Source organism: Coregonus lavaretus (assembly GCF_964263955.1).
Source record: "Coregonus lavaretus genome assembly, contig: HAP1_SCAFFOLD_2550, whole genome shotgun sequence".
NCBI lineage: Eukaryota > Metazoa > Chordata > Actinopteri > Salmoniformes > Salmonidae > Coregonus > Coregonus lavaretus.
The window spans coordinates 50,001-75,227 of NW_028163735.1; the positions used below are offsets into that span (position 1 = coordinate 50,001).

The 25,227-nt window shown below is 43.4% G+C and overlaps 1 protein-coding gene across 1 annotated transcript in view; it reads left to right on the forward strand.

The window, feature by feature from the left end:
* The window catches only part of LOC311117825 (uncharacterized protein), a 20,255-nt gene extending 3,147 nt beyond the window's left edge, over positions 1-17,108 (forward strand). The window contains exons 2-13 of the mRNA XM_084192733.1: positions 9-73; positions 572-720; positions 948-1,076; positions 1,228-1,339; positions 1,629-1,695; positions 1,793-1,839; positions 5,470-5,651; positions 5,793-5,906; positions 9,676-9,971; positions 10,175-10,273; positions 16,397-16,448; positions 16,862-17,108. Of these exons, the coding sequence (XP_084048859.1) occupies positions 25-73; positions 572-720; positions 948-1,076; positions 1,228-1,339; positions 1,629-1,695; positions 1,793-1,839; positions 5,470-5,651; positions 5,793-5,906; positions 9,676-9,971; positions 10,175-10,273; positions 16,397-16,448; positions 16,862-16,873 (1,308 nt within the window). The 5' untranslated portion in view covers positions 9-24 and the 3' untranslated portion in view covers positions 16,874-17,108. The remainder of the gene's footprint in view (positions 1-8; positions 74-571; positions 721-947; positions 1,077-1,227; positions 1,340-1,628; positions 1,696-1,792; positions 1,840-5,469; positions 5,652-5,792; positions 5,907-9,675; positions 9,972-10,174; positions 10,274-16,396; positions 16,449-16,861) is intronic.
* Positions 17,109-25,227: the final 8,119 nt, after the last annotated feature.

Here is a 25,227-nt window from a genome sequence, read left to right on the forward strand (position 1 = left end):
TATCTCAGCAGATCGGTTGGCAGGATGTCTCTGCTGCTTTGTTGTGCAGTGATGGCTCTGCACCTCGTAAAAGGTCAATATGAAACTTGAAACCAAACTGTGTGTGTAAACAGTTTAACTGATTAAAGAACAGCCTCTGTGTTCTGTTAGACAGGTAACTCTTTATCCACAATATAGCAGGGGGTGTAAAGCCATAACACATACGTTTTCCCAGCAGCAGACTGTGATTGATAATGTCAAACGCCGCACTGAAGTCTAACAAAACAGCCCCTACAATCTTTTTACCATCAATTTCTCTCAGCCAATCATCAGTCATTTGCGTAAGTGCCGTGCATGTTAAATGTCCTTCCCTGTAAGCGTGCTGAAAGTCTGTTGTCCATTAGTTTACTGTAAAATAGCATTGTATCTGGGGAAAACACCATTCTAAATGCTATAGAATATTTGAGGTGCTATTTGATCTAGCATAGTTTGCACTTTCGGGATTATTCCATTGATTGCTTCCAATGTACCGGTTAAACTAAGTCCACCACAGCTCTTGAACTGTGTCGGTGTGTTGTTGTTGTTGTTCCAGGGGTGGATGCTGCCTCGGGGGTGGTGAACACCACAGACCAGGAAGTGGTAGGGGTGGAGCCCCAGTCCCCATGCCCAGCCGGATGGCATCAGAATGGGCATCGCTGCTTCTCCTTCTACCCCGTCTGGGCCACCTGGTCCACAGCAGAGGTAACACTTGTAATAGGGAGAGACAGAGAAACTAAAGGCCAACTTGTAGTAGAGTTAGTTAGGCATTGATTTAGGGCAATTCCATGGTAAAAGAATGACGCTAAAATCAGGCGCACATTTACTTCAGGAAATGTCATTTTCTAGCTTGCGTTGATCTTAGCTCCCCGAGGTAATGCCGGGGATTTAGCTCAGCGGGCTAACACAGTGTTCTCTGACTGTCCCTCCAGTCGTACTGCTCCCAGCACGGAGGGAATCTAGTGTCGGTTCACAGCCCGGGTCAACAGGTGTTTGTCCAGGACCTGGTCAGGAGACACACCGACCAGCCGGTCTGGATGGGAGGCTACGACGCAGCTCAGGTACACTGGGTTAATCAGTCAGTCAGTCAGTCAAATGTTTAGTAATGTATACAGGTTACACAGGTAAAATCTCAATGTACCTTTTGGTTTAAAAACAAAAAGAAGTGGTTTCAATCCATTAATCAATCAATCAATGTTTTCCTGTGATTAGGAGGGGATGTGGCTGTGGAGTGACGGCTCAGCTGTTGACCATTTTTACTGGGAGGAGGATGAGCCCAGTAACTCTGGACAGGGGGAGAACTGTATGGAGCTACACACTGGAGGTGCACACATACACATCCTGTTACCGAAACGAATAAATGATATATTCTCTCGCTCTCTCTCTCTCTCTCTCTCTCTCTTCTCTTCTCTCTCTCTCTCTCTCTCTCTCTCTCTCTCTCTCTCTCTCTCTCTCTCTCTCTCTCTCTCTCTCTCTCTCTCTCTCTCTCTCTCTCTCTCTCTCTCTCTCTCTCTCTCTCTCTCTCTCTCTCTCTCTCTCTCTCTCTCTCTCTCTCTCTCGCCCTCTGAGGACATTGAAATAACTCTTGTGATTGTTTGATGCCTTGGTAACAGCTGGGCAGGGCTGGAATGACGTGTCCTGTGGAGAGCTGAGGTTCTACGTGTGTTCGATGGAGACAAGGTAGCGGGCTAATACTGTCTTGTACCTGGCCACGTTTTTGCAGAGACCACATTAACAGTAAATTACATTCATGTCTTTTTTTTAAATGTTCTTTTAGATCTGGTTTATCAGCATTACCAAGTCAGAAGCAAGCACACGAGAGAGGTAGGTAAGTCTCGGCCCATTGCCAAGGCTAAACAGATCTAAGAGATCAAGAAGTTTGTGGTGTCTGATAGTGGGAAGTTACAGGTGCAGCACCTCGTGAGATGGCACTTGAGAACGCTACGCCATTCAAACTTTAAAACGTGTAGACAGGTCTGAAATAGTTTTTAAACTATTAAGCTTTTCATCCTCCTAGAAAACCTCATCCACTTTAATGGGATATCTTCAACATTCTAAAGATGCCATTATTTAAATCTCCCATGTTAAAAACTGACTTCCAACGTTCTATTCACTGTAAACAATGTGACTTTTGACACCAATCAGCTATCAGCTATTTTGACCACTTTTCCCAGCAGCTTCGGCAAAAACGTAGAGCATTTTTTTTAGTCCACTTCTCTGCTATTCAAACCTAACATCAGAACACAGAAATAACATCTACCAATCAAACTATACAGCTGTTTTGGTAACTGCATCAGCTACTTTAATGTAGCTAACTTCCCACTGTTGAAGTAAGTGCCATATAACGTTTAGAATGTTCTAATTGTAGCACTGTGGAAGCATGTCGGACTGATTATACCACACAGCTCACTCTAACCCACTAACCTTACCCTCTATAACAACCCCCACGCTAGCCACGCTACGATAGCGACCCCACTTACTATAGCTAACCCATGACCTACCTATCTAAAACAGACTGATTATACCACACAGCTCACTCTAACCCACTAACCTTACCCTCTATAACAACCCCCACGCTAGCCACGCTACGATAGCGACCCCACTTACTATAGCTAACCCATGACCTACCTATCTAAAATAGCCTGGGCTATTTACTACTACTACTACAACCCACTGACGGCTACCATCAACTAGTTTTACAACGGTCACTCCCTCTACTAAACCAGCCTACAAAATGTAACACTAACAAACTTCTAAACTACTTCCACTAGGTGCACCGTCATAGTTCTTCCTCAAATTATATCCTAAAACTTTACTAATTCCTTATGAGTGAAAGTGTAGTAGTGTGACTGTAGTTGTTAGTGATGAAAGATGTGATCTAACTGCCCCACACTCCAAAGTAATAAGGTTCATATTGTAGTCTATCAAAGTAATCAGACCAGATATTGGAATAATTTTTTTTTAAACTTTTGACTATATTTCACTACTTCGCTTAAGTAAAGCGTTTTAAAATATCTTCCACTGCCACAACAATACTTGTAAAGAGGTAAAGCAACCCCCACAGTTTTTCTTCATGGATATTTGCAAAGAAAAAGCCATATCTCAGACTGGCCAATAAAAAGAAAATATTAAGATGGGCAGTCTGAGTTATGGCTTTTTCTTTGCATCTCTGCCTAGAAGATCAGCATCCCGGAGTCACCTCTTCACAGTTGACGTTGAGACTGATGTTTTGCGGGTACTATTTAATGAAGCTGCCAGTTGAGGACCTGTGAGGCGTCTGTTTCTCAAACTAGACACTCTAATGTATTTGTCCTCTTGCTCAGTTGTGCACCGGGGCCTCCCACTCCTCTTTCTATTCTGGTTAGAGCCAGTTTGTGCTGTTCTGTGAAGGGAGTAGTACCCAGCGTTGTACGAGGTCTTCAGTTTCTTGGCAATTTCACACATGGAATAGCCTTCATTTCTCAGAACAAGAATAGACAGACGAGTTTCAGAAGAAAGTTATTTGTTTCTGGCTTTTTTGAGCCTGTAATTGAACCCACAATTGCTGATGCTCCAGATACTCAACTAGTCTCAAGAAGGCCAGTTTTATTGCTTCTTTAATCAGCACAACAGTTTTCAGCTGTGCAACATAATTGCAAAAGGGTTTTCTAATGATCAATTAGCCTTTTAAAATGATAAACTTGGATTAGCAAACACAACGTGCCATTGGAACACAGGCCTGATGGTTGCTGATAATGGGCCTCTGTTGAAAAAAAAAAAAGATAGTCCCACTAAGCCCAAACCAGATGGGATGGCGTATCGCTGCAGAATGCTGTGGTAGCCATGCTGCTTAAGTGTGCCTTGAATTGTAAATAAATCACAGACAGTGTCATGCTTCACGGTGGGAAGCACTAATGCGGAGATCATCAGTTCACCTACTCTGCATCTCACAAATATATGACTCATCAGATTTGGACTCATCAGACCAAGGGACAGATTTCCACCGGTCTAATGTCCATTGCTCGTGTTTCTTGGCCCAAGCAAGTCTCTTCTTCTTATTGGTGTCCTTTAGTACTGGTTTCTTTGCAGCAATTTGACCATGAAGGCCTGATTCACACTGTCTCCTCTGAACAGTTGACGTTGAGATGTGTCTGTGACTTGAACTCTGTGAAGCATTTATTTGAGCTGCAATTTCTGAGGCTGGTAACTAATGAACTTATCCTCTGCAGCAGAGGTCACTCTGGGGTCTTACTTTCCTGTGGCGGTCCTCATGAGAGCCAGTTTCATCATAGCGCTTGATAGTTTTTGCGACTGCACTTGAAGAAACGTTCAAAGTTCTTGACATTTTCCGTATTGACTAACCTTAATGTCTTAAAGTAATTATGGACTGTCGTTTCTCTTTGCTTATTTGAGCTGTTCTTGCCATAATATGGACTTGGTCTTTTACCAAATAGGGCTATCTTCTGTATACCTACCTTGTCACAACAGAACTGATTGTTTCAAACGCATTAAGAAGGAAAGAATATCACATTAAAAATATATTTTGATTTGTTTAACACTTTTTTGGTTACTGAATGATTCCATATGTGTTATTTCATAGTTTTGATGTCTTCACTATTATTCTACAATGTAGAAAATAGTTTAGAAAAAGAAAAAATCTTCAATGAGTAGGTTTGTCCAAGCTTGTGACTGGTTCTGTAGGTGTACTGTAATCAAATGAAACAAATTAAATGAATGAAAGAAACATAATGTTTAGCAGGCGCTAGTTTGCATCAAGCCTGTCTGGAGCATTTTGCAATAGGTTCTCATCGACATCACAATAAATGTCCTCATTGTTCATGCGCCTGGGGGAAAAACCTTTTTGGCATGTCAAATCCAAGCCTGACATAGTTCTGGATTGATGTCATTGCATGCCTCATCCATGGCCTGAAGGTGGGCGTTACCCTCATGGGGGTGGCGATCATACCTCTTCCACCTGTATTGTAATCATGTATTGTATTTTACAGTATTCTATTGCGCTCATATATTGTAGTGTCTTGTGTGGCTCAATTAGTATTAGAGCATGGCACTAGCAACACCAGAGTTGTGGGTTTGATTCCCGCTGGGGTCACATACGAAAATGTGTAGACTCACTGCTGTCACTTTGGATAAAAACTCCTGCTACATAAAAGGTATATTAGGGTAATAGTAAAATGTATTTTAACAAAATGAGAAGAGAATCATATTGAAAGTAATGTGAGCGTTGCACTGTGAAAAGCAATGTGAAACATGTATTTTCTAGATGAAACACTGATTAGGTTTGGGTGTAAAAGTGACTGTATGACTTTGTGTGTTGTAATAGTCAATAGAAAATGTGTTTAGAGTTTTGAAACGGCTGCCTTTTTGATTATCTGTTTTGAGTTGCTAAAATGTAACACATACTTGTGAAAACTGCACCAAAGCAAATTTTTTATTTATTTTTTCCTCCCCCCCCAGAACTGGTTGAAGAGGTGAGTATTTATGACGTCCTGTGGGAGACCAGTAAGAGAGTAGCAGATGAGACCCTCGACTCAGCCTTCCTCAGTGGGATGTATACCAGACGTCTGCCTGCCCGCTTCTACGCTGACTTCTGCCAACAGGAGGTGCTATACCTGGACAGAGTCATCACCATGCTGCAGGTGAAAGGAAAATACATTCAATAAAACTAATACCGTAAAGTTTTACTTTCTATGACTGTGATACGTGGTTGTCGTCCCTAGATATCTTAAGATAAGTTGCTCTGGATAACAGTGTCTGCTAAATGTGTGTGTGAGTGCCAGGTGCTGATCAGAACAGTCCAGGGTCCCCCAGACATCATGCTGTTTCTCCAGACAACACATCAACGCTACCAGGAGTCTCTGAAGGAGGCCCAGAACCAAACTCCACCACACCTGGTAAGAAGCTCTTATAACAATCTCCCTTAATATACAATTTAAGATAATATATCTTAATATATAATTTAAGATATATCTTAATATAAAATGTAAGGTATATCTTAATATACAATGTAAGATGACGTATAGCAAGAAAAAACAACTGGAATGTCGTAGGTGATTTATCAATTAATCATTTAATAATCAATTAACCTTCCATTAACCTTTTCAATGAACCAGTAACCTTATTGAACCCTTTTTTTGTTTTGGTTAAATTCAAATTGTATTACTCAAGTTTTAGTGTATTTAGACCCAAAACAGAATCAATAGTTTCAAGTTTCTGCTTTCTTTCCCCTTTTTTGATTCCCTTTAGTTCATTCAGTTCACGTCATAGTATTTTAGCATTACAATAATATTCCCTTTAGTTCATTCAGTTCAGTTCATAGTCTTTTAGCATTACAATAATATTCCCTTTAGTTCATTCAGTTCAGTTCACAGTCTTTTATCATTCAAATAATATTTCCCTAAATTGGCTTTAAGTGTGTCTATAGCTTGGTTTCCATCCAAATGGCGACAGGTTTTCATGTCAATATTCTTATTATTCTTATTATCTAAAATGGTTAAGATTAGGGTTAGGGGAAGGGTTAGCTAACATGCTAAGTAGTTGGAAAGTAGCAATAAATTAGTAAGTAGTTGAAAAGTTGCTAATTAGCTAAAATGCTAAAGTTGTCCGCGATGAGATTCGAATTCGCAACCTTTGGGTTTCTAGACGTTCGCATTATACGCCCATCCATCCACCCCGACCAACTACCCTACTTTCATTTTTTGCCATAAGTAACCATCCTTCTTATGTAACCATACCAAATGTAACATATACTAATTTGAGTGTCCCGGATTTACGTCTAGTCTGTGAGACCAGGCTGTCCACACGACTGAGAATTTAGGCAATGGTTGGTTTGGCTTTTATATGAGGTCCCAAATTGTAGAATAAAAGACCTAGAATGTGCAATGTCCAGTAAATTTGAAGTGGAAGACAGACAAAGAAAGAGGCCACCACAGTGTTTGTGCTATTGTGTGTGTGCAAAATCTCAGATTTCAAAACCTCAGCAGAGGAGAACAATAGCTGCTTGCAAATCAAGGTAGGTCAGAGTACGTTAAACAGGAAAATCTCCTCATGTTTGCTAAATTAAACACACGGAAACGTTAAACAGGAAAAGTTCCTGGCATTTGACTGAATACAGCACCTTGAAGGAATGCCTGCTGTTATTTGACTGAATACAGCACCTTGAAGGAATGCCTGCTGTTATTTGATCTGAATACAGCACCTTGGAGGAATGCCTGCTGTTATTTGACTGAATACAGCACCTTGGAGGAATGCCTGCTGTTATTTGACTGAATACAGCACCTTGAAGGAATGCCTGCTGTTATTTGACTGAATACAGCACCTTGAAGGAATGCCTGCTGTTATTTGACTGAATACAGCACCTTGAAGGAATGCCTGCTGTTATTTGACTGAATACAGCACCTTGAAGGAATGCCTGCTGTTATTTGACTGAATACAGCACCTTGAAGGAATGCCTGCTGTTATTTGACTGAATACAGCACCTTGAAGGAATGCCTGCTGTTATTTGACTGAATACAGCACCTTGGGGAATGCCTGCTGTTATTTGATCTGAATACAGCACATTGGAGGAATGCCTGCTGTTATTTGACTGAATACAGCACCTTGAAGGAATGCCTGCTGTTATTTGACTGAATACAGCACCTTGAAGGAATGCCTGCTGTTATTTGACTGAATACAGCACCTTGAAGGAATGCCTGCTGTTATTTGACTGAATACAGCACCTTGAAGGAATGCCTGCTGTTATTTGACTGAATACAGCACCTTGAAGGAATGCCTGCTGTTATTTGACTGAATACAGCACCTTGGAGGAATGCCTGCTGTTATTTGACTGAATACAGCACCTTGAAGGAATGCCTGCTGTTATTTGACTGAATACAGCACCTTGAAGGAATGCCTGCTGTTATTTGACTGAATACAGCACCTTGAAGGAATGCCTGCTGTTATTTGATCTGAAGTCAGTCAGCCTAATGTACAATGCAAGATTAAGATTACGATCACATTATTGGTCAATTGCACAAAATGTCCAACCGAAATGTGACTTCCGCTTTTAACCCAACACCTCTGAAAGACACACATGCAAACACATACGTATACAGGTGTGTATGTAATGTACAACGCCAGCCTAATGTAAAACATAAATAATGTACAACAGACATCCAACCTACATTCCTGAGTCTTGTAGCTAGATTTGTAAGAATATGATTTTAAGAATCCTTTTCTTTTGTATCTAGCAGCGCAAGCAACAAATACAGTACAGCAGCAAAGCTCCCTAAAAGGTGCTATCTAGAACCTAAAAGGGTTATTCGGCTGTCCCCATGGGAGAACCCCTTGAAGACCCTTTTTGGTTCCAGGCAGAACCCCACTGGGCTCCATGCAGAACCCTTTCCCCAGAGGGTTCTACATGGAACCCAAAAGAGTTCCACCCGAAACCAAAAAGGGTTCTACCTGAAACCAAAAAAGGGTTCTCCTATGGGGACAGCCGAAGAACGCCTTAATTATATTTTTGTCAAAATGACTAAGACTGGACTAAATATTTAAAAAAGAGTGCCAAAATTAACACTGGTACAGCAGTAGTTATATAGGATGAGCCTTGACTAGAATACAGTATACACATATAAAATGGGTAAAACAGTATATAAACATTATTACAGTGACCAGTGTTAAATGACTCTATGTACAGAGGGCAGCAGTCTCTAAGGTGCAGGTTATAGACTACTGGCTGTTAGCCGGCTAGTAGCAGTGACTAAGTAACAAGCTCTCTCCTACCTACAGAACCTCCCCATCTCAGCAGGCCACAGAGTAAAACACCTGTCTCTCCTCTGATACCTAATACCTGTCTCCTCCTCTTGGTTTATGCCAAGATGGCGCCGATGGAGAAGGATGACATCTTTCGAGTTCCAACCCAACTTTGCAGTCACTTTACCCTGCCTTCATGTACATATCTACCTCAAATACCTCCTATCCCTGCACATTGGGCTCCTGAGTGGCGCAGCGGTCTAAGGCACTGCATCTCAGTGCTTGAGGCGTCACTACAGACCCCCCTGGTTTGATTCCAGGCTGTATCACAACCGGCCGTGATTGGGAGTCCCATAGGGCGGCGCACAATTGGCCGAGAGTCGTCCGGGTTTGGCCGGTGTAGGCCGTCATTGTAAATAAGAATTTGTTCTTAACTGACTTGCCTAGTTGAATAAAAAACATTAATCTGATAATCCCTATATATAGCTCCATTCTTGTGTACATTATTTTATTCCTTTTGTTACTTTTATTTGTATTATTATTTTAAAACTCTGCATTGTTGGGAAGGGCTCGTAAGCAAGCATTTCATGGTAAAGTCTACACCAGTTGTATTCAGCGCATGTGACAATTAAAATGTAATTTGAATTTCCTTCCTCCTCCTCCTCTTCCTCCTCTATCTCCATCTCCTCCTCTTCCTCCTCCATCTCTTCCTCCTCCTCCTCCATCTCCTCTATCTCCTCCATCTCCTACTCCTCCTCCATCTCCTACTCCACCTCCATCTCCTCCATCTCCTCCTCCTCTATCTCCATCTCCTCCTCTTCCATCTCCTCCTCCTCCTCCTCCATCTCCTCCTCTATCTCGTCCTCTTTCTCCTCCATCTCTTTCTCCTCCATCTCTTCCTCCTCCTCCTCCTCCTCCTCCTGCCTACAGAACCTGTCCTCCATCCAGCCCTCTGCAGCCGTGCGTCAGTACCTCCAGAGCTTCCATGACATTGTGCATGAGGAGCCCATCTACTGGCTGGTGTCTCTGCTGCCCAGAGCCCTGCTCAGACCTTACCTGGCACAGCACCTGCCCCTGGGAGAGAGGACCAGACCAGGCCCCAGCCCCTGCCTGTACCCAAGGCTAAACCTCTTCCCCTGCCCCTGCTACCAGTGGGGGGGAGAGGACATGAAGTCAGACCAGAGGGACCAGAGGAACCAGAAGGACAAGTCAGGGACATATTACAGGTATCTTGAGGATATTATAATGTATTACAACTGATACAATATAATGTATACTGATTGATATTGATGATGTAATGTATGCTGATTGATATTGATGACATTGATTGCCTATGGAGGTTTATAACGTCTCAACTCCACATTGTTGTGTTTAATCTAGTGTGGTAATATTGTGGAGTGACACTTTTCTAACCTGTCTCTCTCTCCAGGCCTCTACTGGAGAAGTACCAGGATGTGATAGACGTCTATAAGGCTGTCAACATCTTCAGAGTCCAGATGATCAACGAGAAGGCTCTCTTCACCTCCAGGTAAAGTTAGCCTAACTTAGGTATGCAGTTAGCCTGGTCCTGCTAACTAAGTCTACAGTTAGCCTGGTCCTGCTAACTAAGTCTACAGTTAGCCTGGTCCTGCTAACTAAGTCAACAGTTAGCCTGGTCCTGCTAACTAAGTCTACAGTTAGCCTGGTCCTGCTAGCTAAGTCTACAGTTAGCCTGGTCCTGCTAACTAAGTCTACAGTTAGCCTGGTCCTGCTAACTAAGTCTACAGTTAGCCTGGTCCTGCTAACTTAGTCTACAGTTAGCCAGTTCCTGCTAACTAAGTCTACAGTTAGCCTGGTCCTGCTAACTAAGTCTACAGTTAGCCTGGTCCTGTTAACTAGGTCTACAGTTAGCCTGGTCCTGTTATCTTAGTATACAGTTAGCCAGGTCCTGTTATCTTAGTATACAGTTAGTCTGGTCCTGCTAACTAAGTCTACAGTTAGCCTGGTCCTGCTATCTTAGTATACAGTTAGCCTGGTCCTGTTATCTTAGTATACAGTTAGCCTGGTCCTGCTAACTAAGTCTACAGTTAGCCAGGTCCTGAAATCTTAGTATACAGTTAGCCTGGTCATGCTAACTAAGTCTACAGTTAGCCAGGTCCTGTTATCTTAGTATACAGTTAGCCAGGTCCTGCTAACTACTGTAAGTCTACAGTTAGCCTGGTCCTGCTAACCAAGTCTTGCCAAGTCTCCCTCGCAAAACAGGCTGTCAACCCTATGGGATCTTCTTAGCCTGGGTACCAGTCTATTTTGTGATAACATTCTACTCCTTGCCACTCCTTGTCATGCAAAACATCATTTGGCATATGACACGGAGTACAAGAAGTGGAATCACAACTAGCACATTTTGTTTCTTGGAATTCATTCAGGATTATCCGTAACCATGGTAGCATCCACATTAATGTAGAAGTGTTTAGAAACATATTATATACTTATTTACAATAAAAGTGACTCCAAAATTTCACAATACATTATTTACCATACTTTTCTACTGGGCACAAAATCATCAGAAACACAACCAAAACAGAGAACACATCCAATTTGTAGAGTCACAAGCTTGATGTAGTCATTGCGTGCTATGAATATGGGACCAAATACAGTTGAAGTCGGAAGTTTACATACACCTTAGCCAAATACATTTAAACTCAGTTTTTCACAATTCCTGACATTTAATCCTAGTAAAAATTCCCTGTTTTAGGTCAGTTAGGATCACCACTTTATTTTAAGAATGTGAAATGTCAGAATAATAGTATAGATAATTATTTATTTCAGCTTTTATTTCTTTCATCACATTCCCAGTGGGTCAGAAGTTTACATACACTCAATTAGTATTTGGTAGCATTGCCTTTAAATTGTTTAACTTGGGTCAAACGTTTCTGGTAGATCTTCCACAAGCTTCCCACAATAAGTTGGGTGAATTTTGGCCCATTCCTCCTGACAGAGCTGGTGTAACTGAGTCAGGTTTGTAGGCCTCCTTGCTCACCCACGCTTTTTCAGTTCTGCCCACACATTTTCTATAGGATTGAGGTCAGGGCTTTGTGATGGCCACTCCAATACCTTGACTTTATTGTCCTTAAACCATTTTGCCACAACTTTGGAAGTATGCTTGGGATCATTGTCCATTTGGAAGACCCATTTGCATTTGAATATGGGACCAAATATTACACTTTATACTACTTTAATACACGTACAAGTGAATTTGTCCCAGTACTTTTGCTCCACTAAAATGGGGACTATGTACATAAAATGCTGTAATTTCTAAATGGTTCACCTGATACGGATGAAAATACCCTAAAATGAAAGCTGACAGTCTGCACTTTAACATCATAGTCATGGTTAGATTTCAAATCCAAACTTTTGGAGTATAGAGCCAAAAGAGGACAAAATGCTTCACTGTCCCAGTAATTACGAAGGGCACTGTAATTCATATCATAGTACTGTAGTACTGTTTTTACTTGCACACAATATAGCTGGATTGCCCCATCCTGCCCCTAGGGGTCCACCAACCTTCCAATTAATGGCAATGCATTTCTTAGCCACTATAAATGCTAGGTTACACAGATTCTTCTGATAACAGTCTCCAGTATTAACATTTCCAAGCAAACAAAAACAGGGAGAAGGGAGAATCTGTAGACATGCTGAGATAAAAGAACATACTCTTTGCCAGAATTCAGCTAGCCTTCACGAGACCATAAGATATGCAAATATGTCCCCTTTTGTGTTTTGCACCTCCAGCAGAGGAATGACATTTCTGAGTGCATGTTATTCAGTTTCACTGGCATATAGAACATTCTATAGATGATCTTAAACTGCAGTAATTTATGTCTGAGATGATATGAACATGACTGGGCATTCAAACATATCTGTATCCATTCATCATCATCAATAGCTTCTACCAGGTCGTCCTCACATTTTTATTTTACATGTTTTGTGTCATCGGGAAAAGCCTCTATCAACCCTTGATACAGTTTGGAAATCAACTTTGGAGGTTTGTCAGACTGCCTTAAAATAGCATCTGGCTTGTCCAGTGTTTGCTGCACAGAGAGAATAAAGTGTTGTATCTGCAACTATTCACCTCAGCTCCATCACAGACTGGTCTTCCCTGGCTGCCTGACCCTGCTGAGACACCGGTCACCATCTGATCCTGCTAAGACATTATGAGCATAGTGTTGTGTACTGACTGTGCACCATGACAGTGAAGCCTGAAGAGCTGTTAATACCGTGTCCGTGTGAAAAGTAGGGAATTAACTAGGGAAACTGACAGATCAATAATGTAACATTGCTACAGTATACTGACTCTAATAAAAACTCACAGTGCGCTGTCAAAAAAAGGTCAGAATAGTTTGGCCGCTGGTTTCATCATTTGATTCAGGTCTACTAGTGTGATTGAGGCTAAAATAATAGCTATTGTTAGCCAACTTTTGGCTAGCTCTAATGGTACATCAACAGGCGAAAACAAGCCAAGTTAATTTACTTCTGTTGAAACGGGACAAAACAAGGCTACAGAACATTTCCATAAACACAACAGCTGTTAGATACTGCTACCTGACAGATAGCTAGAGGCTAGAGCTGAACTGGCTGTGGTAGCTACTAGCTAGATAGCTAGAGGCTAGAGCTGAACTGGCTGTGGTAGCTACTAGCTAGATAGCTAGAGGCTAGAGCTGAACTGGCTGTGGTAGCTACTAGCTAGATAGCTAGAGGCTAGAGCTGAACTGGCTGTGGTAGCTACTAGCTAGATAGCTAGAGGCTAGAGCTGAACTGGCTGTGGTAGCTACTAGCTAGATAGCTAGAGGCTAGAGCTGAACTGGCTGTGGTAGCTACTAGCTAGATAGCTAGAGGCTAGAGCTGAACTGGCTGTGGTAGCTACTAGCTAGATAGCTAGAGGCTAGAGCTGAACTGGCTGTGGTAGCTACTAGCTAGATAGCTAGAGGCTAGAGCTGAACTGGCTGTGGTAGCTACTAGCTAGATAGCTAGAGGCTAGAGCTGAACTGGCTGTGGTAGCTACTAGCTAGATAGCTAGAGGATAGAGCTGAACTGGCTGTGGTAGCTACTAGCCAGATAGCTAGAGGCTAGAGCTGAACTGGCTGTGGTAGCTACTAGCCAGATAGCTAGAGGCTAGAGCTGAACTGGCTGTGGTAGCTACTAGCCAGATAGCTAGAGGCTAGAGCTGAACTGGCTGTGGTAGCTACTAGCTAGATAGCTAGAGGCTAGAGCTGAACTGGCTGTGGTAGCTACTAGCTAGATAGCTAGAGGCTAGAGCTGAACTGGCTGTGGTAGCTACTAGCTAGATAGCTAGAGGCTAGAGCTGAACTGGCTGTGGTAGCTACTAGCTAGATAGCTATTTCATTCACTTCAGACAGAACTTCAGTTGAGAGGGGATGAAACATTAGCTAAGGTTACATTTCAGTTACACTGCTAACTCGGCACTGGGAATAAATATTAGTTTTTGTTAAGTCAAACCGCAATTACCTTGCCAGCTACATCAGTCAAATAAAGAGTAGCCAGTTCCTGCTCTACTTGTTTGACAACTCAGAGAAACAGCACAACACACACAGCTAACTCTGTTCGGACGCTCTGTGGTGTCGGCGTGGTCTTAAATCCAGCTGGCTGAAACCACCAAACAGCCTACCTGACCGCTCTGAGGCGTCCGCATGGTCCTAAAGCAAACCGATGCCTCGTTTTGTATCACAGTGCAATGATAAAGCTGGGGGGAACAAACATGCAATTTCAGAATGTGGGGGGGGATCATGTCCCCCCCTGTCCCCAGTGAAAGTCGCACCCTTTGATAGGACACATGGCAATAATCACACATTTATTTTTTATTGTGACACGGCATCAGTGAGCTTCAAGCCTAGAATCCTGTATGGATCAGTTGGTAAACCAGGGTTCTTCAATTCCGGTCCTGGAGGGCCGAAACACCTCTGTTTTTCATCCTCTCCTTCTAATCAGGGGCTAATTCAGACCTGGGACACCAGGTGAGTGCAATTAACTACCAGGTAGAAATAAAAAAACAGAAGTGTTTCGGCCCTCCAGGACCGGAATTGAAGAACCCAGTTGGTAGAGCATGGCACTAGCACCGCCACGGTAGTGGGTTTGATTCCTGGGGCCACCCAAATCCATGTAATTTAACCAACAGGATGGAGCTAGCATGCCATGTTTTTTTTTTTTTCACATACAAAGCTGTTCATTTTAGTCTATTCAAAACAGACTCCATTTCAAAGGAAACAAGAACTCATTAAGATCAGGTGTGGCCAATTAGTGGGCGCGGTCAACACACCTGAACACACTTAAACTCCTAGAGTCTATTGACACCAATCTAAGTAACTCATCTAATATCTAATACAAAAATCCTTCAGTTTAAGCTAGAATTACCTAAAATTCCCTCAGAAGAATGTTGATTCTTAACGTTCTCTGAACTATTTGAGAATATTCCCAATGTCAAACCAGTTGGAGAACGTTCCTAGAACATCCCCAAAATGTAAATGAAATATAACCACGTTTGAACTTGTGTCTACAGGTTTTTGCTCCAACCTTGATTGATGAATTAAGATCACTAATTAGTAAGGAACTGTCCTCAGCTGGGGTCAATGTCTTAAGTGAAGAAAAAAAACTAAAACCCAGACACTCGGCCCTCCATGGAATGAGTTGGACACCCCTGTGTTCAAGTAATGAAATGCCAAGAAAAAAAAAATAAAGAAATTCCTTAAAATTCCTTAAATGTAGTGAGAATGTTCCAAAGCCAAGAAACTATCCTGAACAATCCCCAGAAAGTTGTGGAAAGGTTGTAGGCAAAATAACCACAGGACAACCATGCTCCCATCAAGCTCTCAGAAAAAATGGTACTCTCAGAATGTTATGTGCTAGCTGGGATGTTAGCACAAAACAGGTCTGGATTCCAGGCTAGGATCTTAAATAAAAGGCAGAGTAAAACACTACAGTAGAACACGGGTATAACATTAACCAGGGGATCTCTGTATTAATGTTAAACGTCTCTGTGATGTTCATCTCTGTATTAATGTTAAATGTCTCTGTGATGTTCATCTCTGGATTAATGTTAAATGTCTCTGTGATGTTCATCTCTGTATTAATGTTAAATGTCTCTGTGATGTTCATCTCTGTATTAATGCTAAATGTCTCTGTGATGTTCATCTCTGTGTTAATGTTAAATGTCTGTGATGTTCATCTCTGTATTAATGTTAAATGTCTCTGTGATGTTCATCTCTGTATTAATGTTAAATGTCTCTGTGATGTTCATCTCTGTATTAATGTTAAATGTCTCTGTGATGTTCATCTCTGTATTAATGTTAAATGTCTCTGTGATGTTCATCTCTGTATTAATGTTAAATGTCTCTGTGATGTTCATCTCTGCATTAATGTTAAATGTCTCTGTGATGTTCATCTCTGTATTAATGTTAAATGTCTCTGTGATGTTCATCTCTGTATTAATGTTAAATGTCTCTGTGATGTTCATCTCTGTATTACTAGCTGACAGTGTAATATGTAATGTAATATTTTTCTCCGGCTGGAGAATCCTAATACTTTTAAATATCAAATAAATTCAATAAATGAATCAATATCTGATGTGATCTAATCTGTCTGTGTAATATTATCCTAGTTGGCGACGAGGAGGAAGTGGAGGACCAACCCATCCTGAACCTGAAGTTAGGGTGAGTGACATATTTTATTTATGACATGTTTATCTAAAAATATTTATTTATCTTACTTGTATTGAAATCAGTTGAGGATTGTGCCCATGATTGATAATGTGACTGTTTTTCTTTTTAACGTTTACATGTATTTTCTAACACACTGGCCCATTATTTTCCTTGAAGCCCCAACCCCCCACCACCAAAAAAAAAAGGTTATTCTGTTAAAAAACCCAATTTAGACCGGCCCACTGATCTTAAAGATGGGACCAGCCCATCCGGCCCGAGCTGTCCTAAGGCCAGTCAGTTTCTGGTTAACAGTGACTCTATGGGGACAGCTACGTCAGGAGAGTCTTACAGATAAGGTGTGTTGTCTTTCATTGGTCGTGTTTGTCCTGTCTCCTAAATCTGTTTGTTTCTGTCGCCCCCTCTAGGTGAAGCTGTAGCAGTGCAGCTGTATAATGCAGGAAGCTGTGTGGGTGTGGCTGTGTGATTTCACGCTGGACTGTTCCTCTTGTCAGACATATTCCAATATTCCACTTTTATGTTTGAAACTTCCCCCCAACAACTACTGTTTAAACTGTATTAATGCAATAACTCAATGAATGCACAAATCTAATAATTGTCAACAAAGGGGCTACAATGAAATAAAAAATGTTTAGGTAATAAAAACGTAGAATGAAACAACTGTGTGAACTGTAAAACTGTATTTCTTTTTATGGATATTGCAATATGAATATTAGACAACCAATCACATTGCTGTGCGCTACCACAATTTGAAGAATTGCTCTGGCTAGCCAATTAACAGACTGTATTCCCACCAAGAATTGACCAATCAGAAAAAGCTAGGGTTGCCCCACTGGCAGTGGGATAGTATTTGAATGCTCCATTGTATAAACAATTCCATTTTTCCTGTGTGCATATTTCATATTCATGTTGGGTCCACTGATTTCAAACAATTAGAGAATAGTTGTCCTTGTCACTTCGTCCTCAAATTCTGTGTCTTTAATTATTTCCTGGATTTACAATCAAAACAATTTAGCTAACATTACGGTTTCGATGTAAACCTGATCTTAAATTAATAGATTCAACTCTTTCTCTTTGGGATGAGTGGATTGACAAAAAGAGAGGTTTTTATATCAGAATTTATGGTATGGATGACGATGACAGTTTTACATGGTGAGGAGCTAGGATAGTCAGAAGTCAGATGGCTTTCTCCTGTCAGATTTTCACGGTAAGAAATAAACGATTCCAGGCTAAATACAGCAGCTCATGTCTGGATTCGATACCGGATCGGCGTTTGCGAGTGTGTCATTTGTGGTAGAAAATGAGCCCCCGAATTGGCTACAATTATTCATTCTTGGTAGCGCAACCTCAACTGATGTCCAAACGTGTGCATGCATTCATGCGTGTTTTTTAAACTGGTCCTGGTTACCTTCAGACGAGTCCCGTGATACTCGTGGGGGTCGTAGAGAAAAACGGAGAACACCATGTTCCTGAGAGTCTCCCCTTTACATAGTAGTTTGTAGGTCAAACCGTTCGGGGTTTGTATCATTTGATTTACAGACGTTTTCGCGAGAAGACCGATTTTCGGTACGTCTCAATGTCTGACAAACACCGCTCTAGCTCTGCCAACTTTCACCGCAGATGCGGAAGTGCGAAATAGGCAGATGTGGTGGATTGAGACAGATACCTCCACCTTCAACTGATGGATTTTGAGGTTAATGTCATGATCGTCGGATACAGAGGACCAAGGCGCAGCGTGGAAGGTGAACATACTTATTTATTAAATGATTACACGAACAAAACAACAAATCGATACGTGACGTCCAAAGGTGCAAACCACAAACCTACACAGGAACAAGATCCCACAAACACAGTGGGAAAACAGCCTGTCTAAATATGGTTCCCAATCAGAGACAACCAGCAACAGCTGATACTCGTTGCCTCTGATTGAGAACCACTCTGGCCAACATAGATATACATGAACTAGAATAAACAAAGAACACTCACACCCTGGCTCAACATATAAGCGTCCCCAGAGCCAGGGCGTGACAGTACCCCCCCCCAAAGGCGCGGACTCCGACCGCGTCAACCAAATACCACAGGGGAGGGACCGTGTGGGCACTCCGCCTTGGCGGCGGATCCGGCTCCGGGCATGATTCCCACTCCCTCTCTAACCCCCCAAAGTACCCCTGGTCCGGTCTGGCCCTGCTGGCCGGAGCTGGACTAAACACAGGTGGAGCAGATTGCTCTAGCTCCGGTGTGGAGCAGCTGACCGGTGCCGGACTAGGCACCGGTGGAACAGGCACGGGCTGTGCCGGACTAACGACGCACACCACTGGCTTGGTGCGGGGAACAGGAACAGGCCGGACCGGGCTGGCGACGCGCACCACCGACTTGGTGCGGGGAGCAGGAACAGGCCGGACCGGGCTGGCGATGCGCACCACCGACTTGGTGCGGGGAGCAGGAACGGGCCGGACCGGGCTGACGACGCGCACCACTGGCTTGGTGCGGGGAGCAGGAACGGGCCGGGCCGGGCCGGGCTGACGATGCGCACCACTGCCTTGGTGCGAGGAGCAGGAATGGGCCGAACCGGGCTGACGACGCGCACCACTGTTTTGGTGCGGGGAGCAGGAATGGGCCGAACCGGGCTGACGATGCGCACCACTGGCTTTGTGCGTGGAGCAGGAACAGGCCGGGCCGGGCTGACAACGCGCACCACAGGCTCGATGCGAGGAACAGGAACAGGCCGGACCGTACTGGGGACACACACCACTGGCCCTACACGGGGATCAGGAACGGGCCGGACCGGACTGGTAACACACCCCAGTACCTCTCGCCGTGCCTCTTTCCCTCCCCTCTGTGACCAGTGGCCCCCTTAACCTGGCGGCCTCCTCTGCAAACCCGCTGGACCGCTCTATCGCGGCCTCCTGCTGCCCCGTCGTCCACGGCGTGAGCCCCCCCCCTAAAAAATGTCTGGGGGTCTCTCCTCCCCGTGGGCCAGGCCCAGTCGAGGTTGATGTCCTTTAGCGATACCTCTGGCGTTGGCTCCTGGACACGCTGCTTGGTCCAGTGTTGGTGCGATCTTCTGTCACGATCGTCGGATACAGAGGACCAAGGCGCAGCGTGGAAGGTGAACGTACTTATTTATTAAATGATTACACGAACAAAACAACAAATCGATACGTGACGTCCAAAGGTGCAAACCACAAACCTACACAGGAACAAGATCCCACAAACACAGTGGGAAAACAGCCTGTCTAAATATGGTTCCCAATCAGAGACAACCAGCAACAGCTGACACTCGTTGCCTCTGATTGAGAACCACTCTGGCCAACATAGATATACATGAACTAGAATAAACAAAGAACACTCACACCCTTGCTCAACATACAAGCGTCCCCAGAGCCAGGGCGTGACAGTTAATAATTTTATGTAACTTAGATTGATGCACCGGTGCTTCAATTGACTCTAGGGGGTTAATCAAATGACCCTACAATAATAGTGCTTATTATTTGGTAAGGCTTCCGGAAGCCTTAAATTGTAGCCAGGTTGTCAGGATGGGTAATGTACTATAAAAGTACACGTAAATACCCCTTAAGATACACTTCATTTTAACTAGCTAAATTCTGTGTAACACCTAGAAATGACATCGCACTCTTTGGTGTAGTAGTGGGTTTATCCACCCACTTGGATGGCAAGGAGGTTCAGGTTGTCATAATTGGAAACATACACATTAATGATAAGTAATTTTGTTATAATAATCTGGGATGACACCTGTATGGTAGACCCAGTCAGTGAGGTTGACCTATACAGTGGCTTGCGAAAGTATTCACCCCCCTTGGCATTTTTCCTATTTTGTTGCCTTACAACATGGAATTAAAAATAATGTTTTGTATGTAGACAAAAAAAACAGAACTTGAGCGTGAAAAAAACAGAACTTGACCCCCCCCCCCCCCCCCAAGAGTCAATACTTTGTAGAGCCACCTTTTGCAGCAATTACAGCTGCAAGACTCTTTGGGTATGTCTCTATAAGCTTGGCACATCTGTGGGGATGGTGTTCTCGGGGTGATGAGAGGTGTTGGGTTAGCACCAGACAAAACGTTTTCCTTGATTGCCAAAAAGCTCAATTTTAGTCTCATCTGACCAGAGTACCTTCTTCCATATGTTTGGGGAGTCTCCCACATGCCTTTTGGCGAACACGAAAACATGTTTTCTTATTTTTTTCTTTAAGCAATGGCTTTTTTCTGGCCACTCTTCCATAAAGCCCAGCTCTTTGGAGTGTACGGCTTAAAATGGTCCTATGCACAGATACTCCAATCTCCGCTGTGGAGCTTTGCAGCTCCTTCAGGGTTATCTTTGGTCTCTTTGTTGCCTCTCTGATTAATGCCCTCCTTTGCCTGGTCCGTGAGTTTTGGTGGGCGGCCCTCTCTTGGCAGGTTTGTTGTGGTGCCATATTCTTTCCATTTGTTAATAATGGATTTAATGGTGCTCCGTGGGATGTTCAAAGTTTCTGATATTTTTTTATAACCCAACCCTGATCTGTACTTCTCCACAACTTTGTCCCTGACCTGTTTGGAGAGCTCCTTGGTCTTCATGGTGCCACTTGCTTGGTGGTGCTCCTTGCTTAGTGGTGTTGCAAAAACTGGGGCCTTTCAGAACAGGTGTATATATACTGAGATCATGTGACAGATCATGTGACACCTAGATTGCACACAGGTGGACTTCTGAAGGTAATTGGTTGCACCAGATCTTATTTAGAGGCTTCATAGGAAAGGGGGTGAATACATATGCACGCACCACTTTTCCGTTATTTATTTTGTCAAATTTTTTGAAAAAAGTTCACTTCACCAATTTGGACTATTTTGTGTATGTCCATTACATGAACTCCAAATAAAAATCCATTTAAATTACAGGTTGTAAAGCAACAAAATACGAAAATGCCAAGGGGGAGAAATACTATTGCAAGGCACTGTATCTGATCTGTTTTTGGAAACTCAACCAAGTTAAGCGCTAGCAACAACATTGAGCAGAGATTTTGAACAGTGTTCATTCACGGGCAATTAGAGCATATTAGAACCTTCCTAATCTCAGACACCCAGCGCATCTGTCCACCAGAGATTACAACCTTGTGACAGTTGGCATAAAGATCGTAATGGTGTTGGGGAGTGATACTCATGATGTGTTGGGGCGTGAAGCTCGTCATGGTGTTGGGGCGTGATGCTCGTCATGGTGTTGGGGCGTGATGCTCGTCATGGTGTTGGGGCGTGATGCTCGTCATGGTGTTGGGGCGTGATGCTCGTCATGGTGTTGGGGCGTGATGCTCATCAAGGTGTTGGGGCGTGATGCTCGCCATGGTGTTGGGGCGTGATGCTCGTCATGGTGTTGGGGCGTGATGCTCGTCATGGTGTTGGGGCGTGATGCTCGTCATGGTGTTGGGGCGTGATGCTCGTCATGGTGTTGGGGCGTGATGCTCGTCATGGTGTTGGGGCGTGATGCTCGTAATGGTTTTGGGGCGTGATGCTCGTGATGGTGTTGGGTAGTGATGCTCGTCATGGTGTTGTGGAGTGATGCTCGTCATGGTGTTGGGGCGTGATGCTCTTCATGGTGTTGGGGCGTGATGCTCGTCATGGTGTTGGGGCGCGATGCTCGTCATGGTTTTGGGGCGTGATGCTCGTGAAGGTGTTGGGTAGTGATGCTCGTCATGGTGTTGTGTAGTAATGCTCGTGATGGTGTTGGGTAGTGATGCTTGTGATGGTGTTGGGGCGTGATGCTCATCATAGTGTTGGGGTGTGATGCTTGTGATGGTGTTGGGGCAACTGAGGAGAAACTATAATAAAGCCCTTTTGTGGGGAAAAACTATTTTTGATAGGCGGAGGCTGGCTCCCAAGTGGGTGGGTCTGGCTCCCCAGTGGGAGGGTCTGGCTCCCAAGTGGGTGGGTCTGGCTCCCAAGTGGGTGGGTCTGGCTCCCCAGTGGGAGGGCCTGGCTCCCCAGTGGGAGGGCCTGGCTCCCCAGTGGGCGGTTCTGGCTGCCCAGTGGTTGGGCCTGGCTCCCCAGTGGGCGGTTCTGGCTGCCCAGTGGTTGGGCCTGGCTCCCCAGTGGGCGGGTCTGGCTCCCAAGTGGGTGGGCCTGGCTCCCAAGTGGCCGGTTTTGCCTCCCCAGTGGGCGGGCCTGGCTCCCCAGTGGGTGTGCCCTTGCCCAGTGATGTGAAATCCATAGATTTAAAAGTTTTATTGTTGATAGAAGAATTTGGTAATGACTAATTGTTACACTCCACTTTGTGAAATGTGTTAGAATCATGAGACTATAATCTAATAATGTGTGTGCGTAGGACAAGTAAAGATTATGACATTGTGTTACTATTTAGCAATGTGAGTAGGAGTTAGGCCAGACAACAAAGGAGAAGGAGTACTGTTAGGCTAGACAACTTGTGACAACTGTGAAACCAATAATAGGAAATAGACCTCCCAACTCAGGGAGGGGAGAAACCGTTCATGATCAGACCTCCCAACTCAGGGAGGGGAGAAACCGTTCATGATCAGACCTCCCAACTCAGGGAGGGGAGAAACTGTTCTGGCTCTGAGAAGATTATGAAACATGTTGCAGAATTAAGATAACAAATGTGTGTACAGTGGAAAAATACAGCGAGGTGTGACTTTTCCCCTGATGTGTGTGTATAAAAGCTAGACTCTGAACTTGAGAGGGCAGAGCGCTCTCAATGAATAAACCTACTGACCGATTGCAATAAGGGGTCTTTGTTTAATTAATTTAAACTAGAGCCTTACACCCTCTGGGAATTATTCAAAGATTTAAGAAGTGTTTGACTTCAACCATTGAGATAACAAAATTCTCGTAACAGCTTGGTCCTTCGAGCCGGATATCAATACCCGTCCTCTGTCGTTCCGGGGGACACCGAAAACCGTGCACGGGCGGATGATTCATCCGTATAGACAAAGACCTGCCCTCTGAGATTGGGGGATCAATACCCTCTGGGGGATCAATACCCTCTGGGGGATCAATACAGGCTGGTGACAACCTGGAAACTACAGAAACGGTGACGATATCCAACCAAAATTGAGCTGCCAGAATAAAGTCAGTAATCTTTATTCATTGGATTTTGGGGGAAAGTGATCTGAACTTGACTGTTGTAATTCTTGTAAAGGACAGAGAATGATTACCAAAATCCAGTAAGACTTGCCATCGCGTTTTTAGACGTTTATCTAGAGAAAACCCAATGCGCCAGTATTCTAGATAGATATAAAATGCGAGTGGTATAGCACAGTTAGGAGGGTCAGAAATTGACTCCGAGGTTAGGAGGGTCAGAAATTGACTCCGAGGTTAGGAGGGTCAGAAATTGACTCCGAGGTTAGGAGGGTCAGAAATTGACTCCGAGGTTAGGAGGGTCAGAAATTGACTCCGAGGTGGGTCCAAAATTGACTCCGTGTAGAGAGGCCATTACCAAAAATAAACTAACCTTGTGTTAAGATAATTCCCCATCTCAATAGAGGACAAGGGGGAAGTGAACTTCTGCGTTTTTTAGAAGTTTATCTAGAGAAAACCCAATGCGCCAGTATTCTAGATAGAAAACGGGGGTGATAACTTCAAGGTGGGGACAAAGATAGATCGCGTGAGAAATAAAGTAATTACAATTGATTATTTTGAGGAAGAAACATACAATTAAAAGTATAAGATATCAGAGTTATTCACTAATTAAAGACCAAATACATTTTAAAATATATATATATTTATATATATAATGTAAAATCATTTAATACCTAGCTATTCAGTTAGAGTGATAAAATAATTATTGGCGAGGTATGGTTTTGAGGGACGTCTGGACGCAGACAAACTGGAATCCATGGTAAAACAGATGCACAAGGTGTGTAAAGGCAGAGCAGAGAGAGAGAGCGAGTGGAAGGGCTAGATACTGCCAGGGTGTGGCTCTCTGAGGCTCGGAAGAGAGAGGAGGGTGAGAGACAGAAAAAGGAAGTAAGAAAGGAAGGTCTAAGACAAAACCCACAGCTCCCCCTGTAGAACGGTCTGGATCCAGGTTACACCCCTCCTTGGCAGATCAGGCCTGGAGGGAAAACATCCAGATGATGAAATAGTGCTGGTGAGGAGAAGGGTGCCACAGCAGGCTGCCGCTGTGGAGCGTCCACCCCCTTACCAGAACCAAGGGGAAGCTGAGGCAGAAAAGGAAGGAAGTACAGTTGAGGTTCTTACAGTTTTTCTCGATTGCTAAGACACATTTCTTGAAAGCTGCTCTCATTTTCTCTTAACTGTGAACACAAAACCCAATTTTCAAGCTACATTCACAAAACCTCAGACTCTTCTTGCAAAACCAAACTTTCACCTCAAAACAGTTCAATCTGTGCTCAAAACTGAACTATGTATTCAAATCGTGCTCCGAGTCAATCAAAATAAAAAACACTACTGAACACTCACTAAACACTACGTAGAAAAATAGAAAACACAATGCTCAGGACATGAAGCTGGAGAAATAAATGTTTATTGTTCACTGTAGGCTAAATGCATGTTGCAAAACAAAAAAAACTGTGCATTTAGCACTTGTACAAAAAGACAAAACAGAAATCTTGTGCATTTACATGTAGCACTTGTAAAAACAAACAGAAATCTTATGCGTTTGCCACTTGTGTACAGTAAGCCCATATAAAAATAAAGTACAAAAATATACAAATAAGTGCATTACTCAGCCACAGCATCATGTCTCCGTACTGGGTCAGGCCACAGGACTTCATCCACATCACAGGCCACATTTTGTCTGGCCAGGCAAC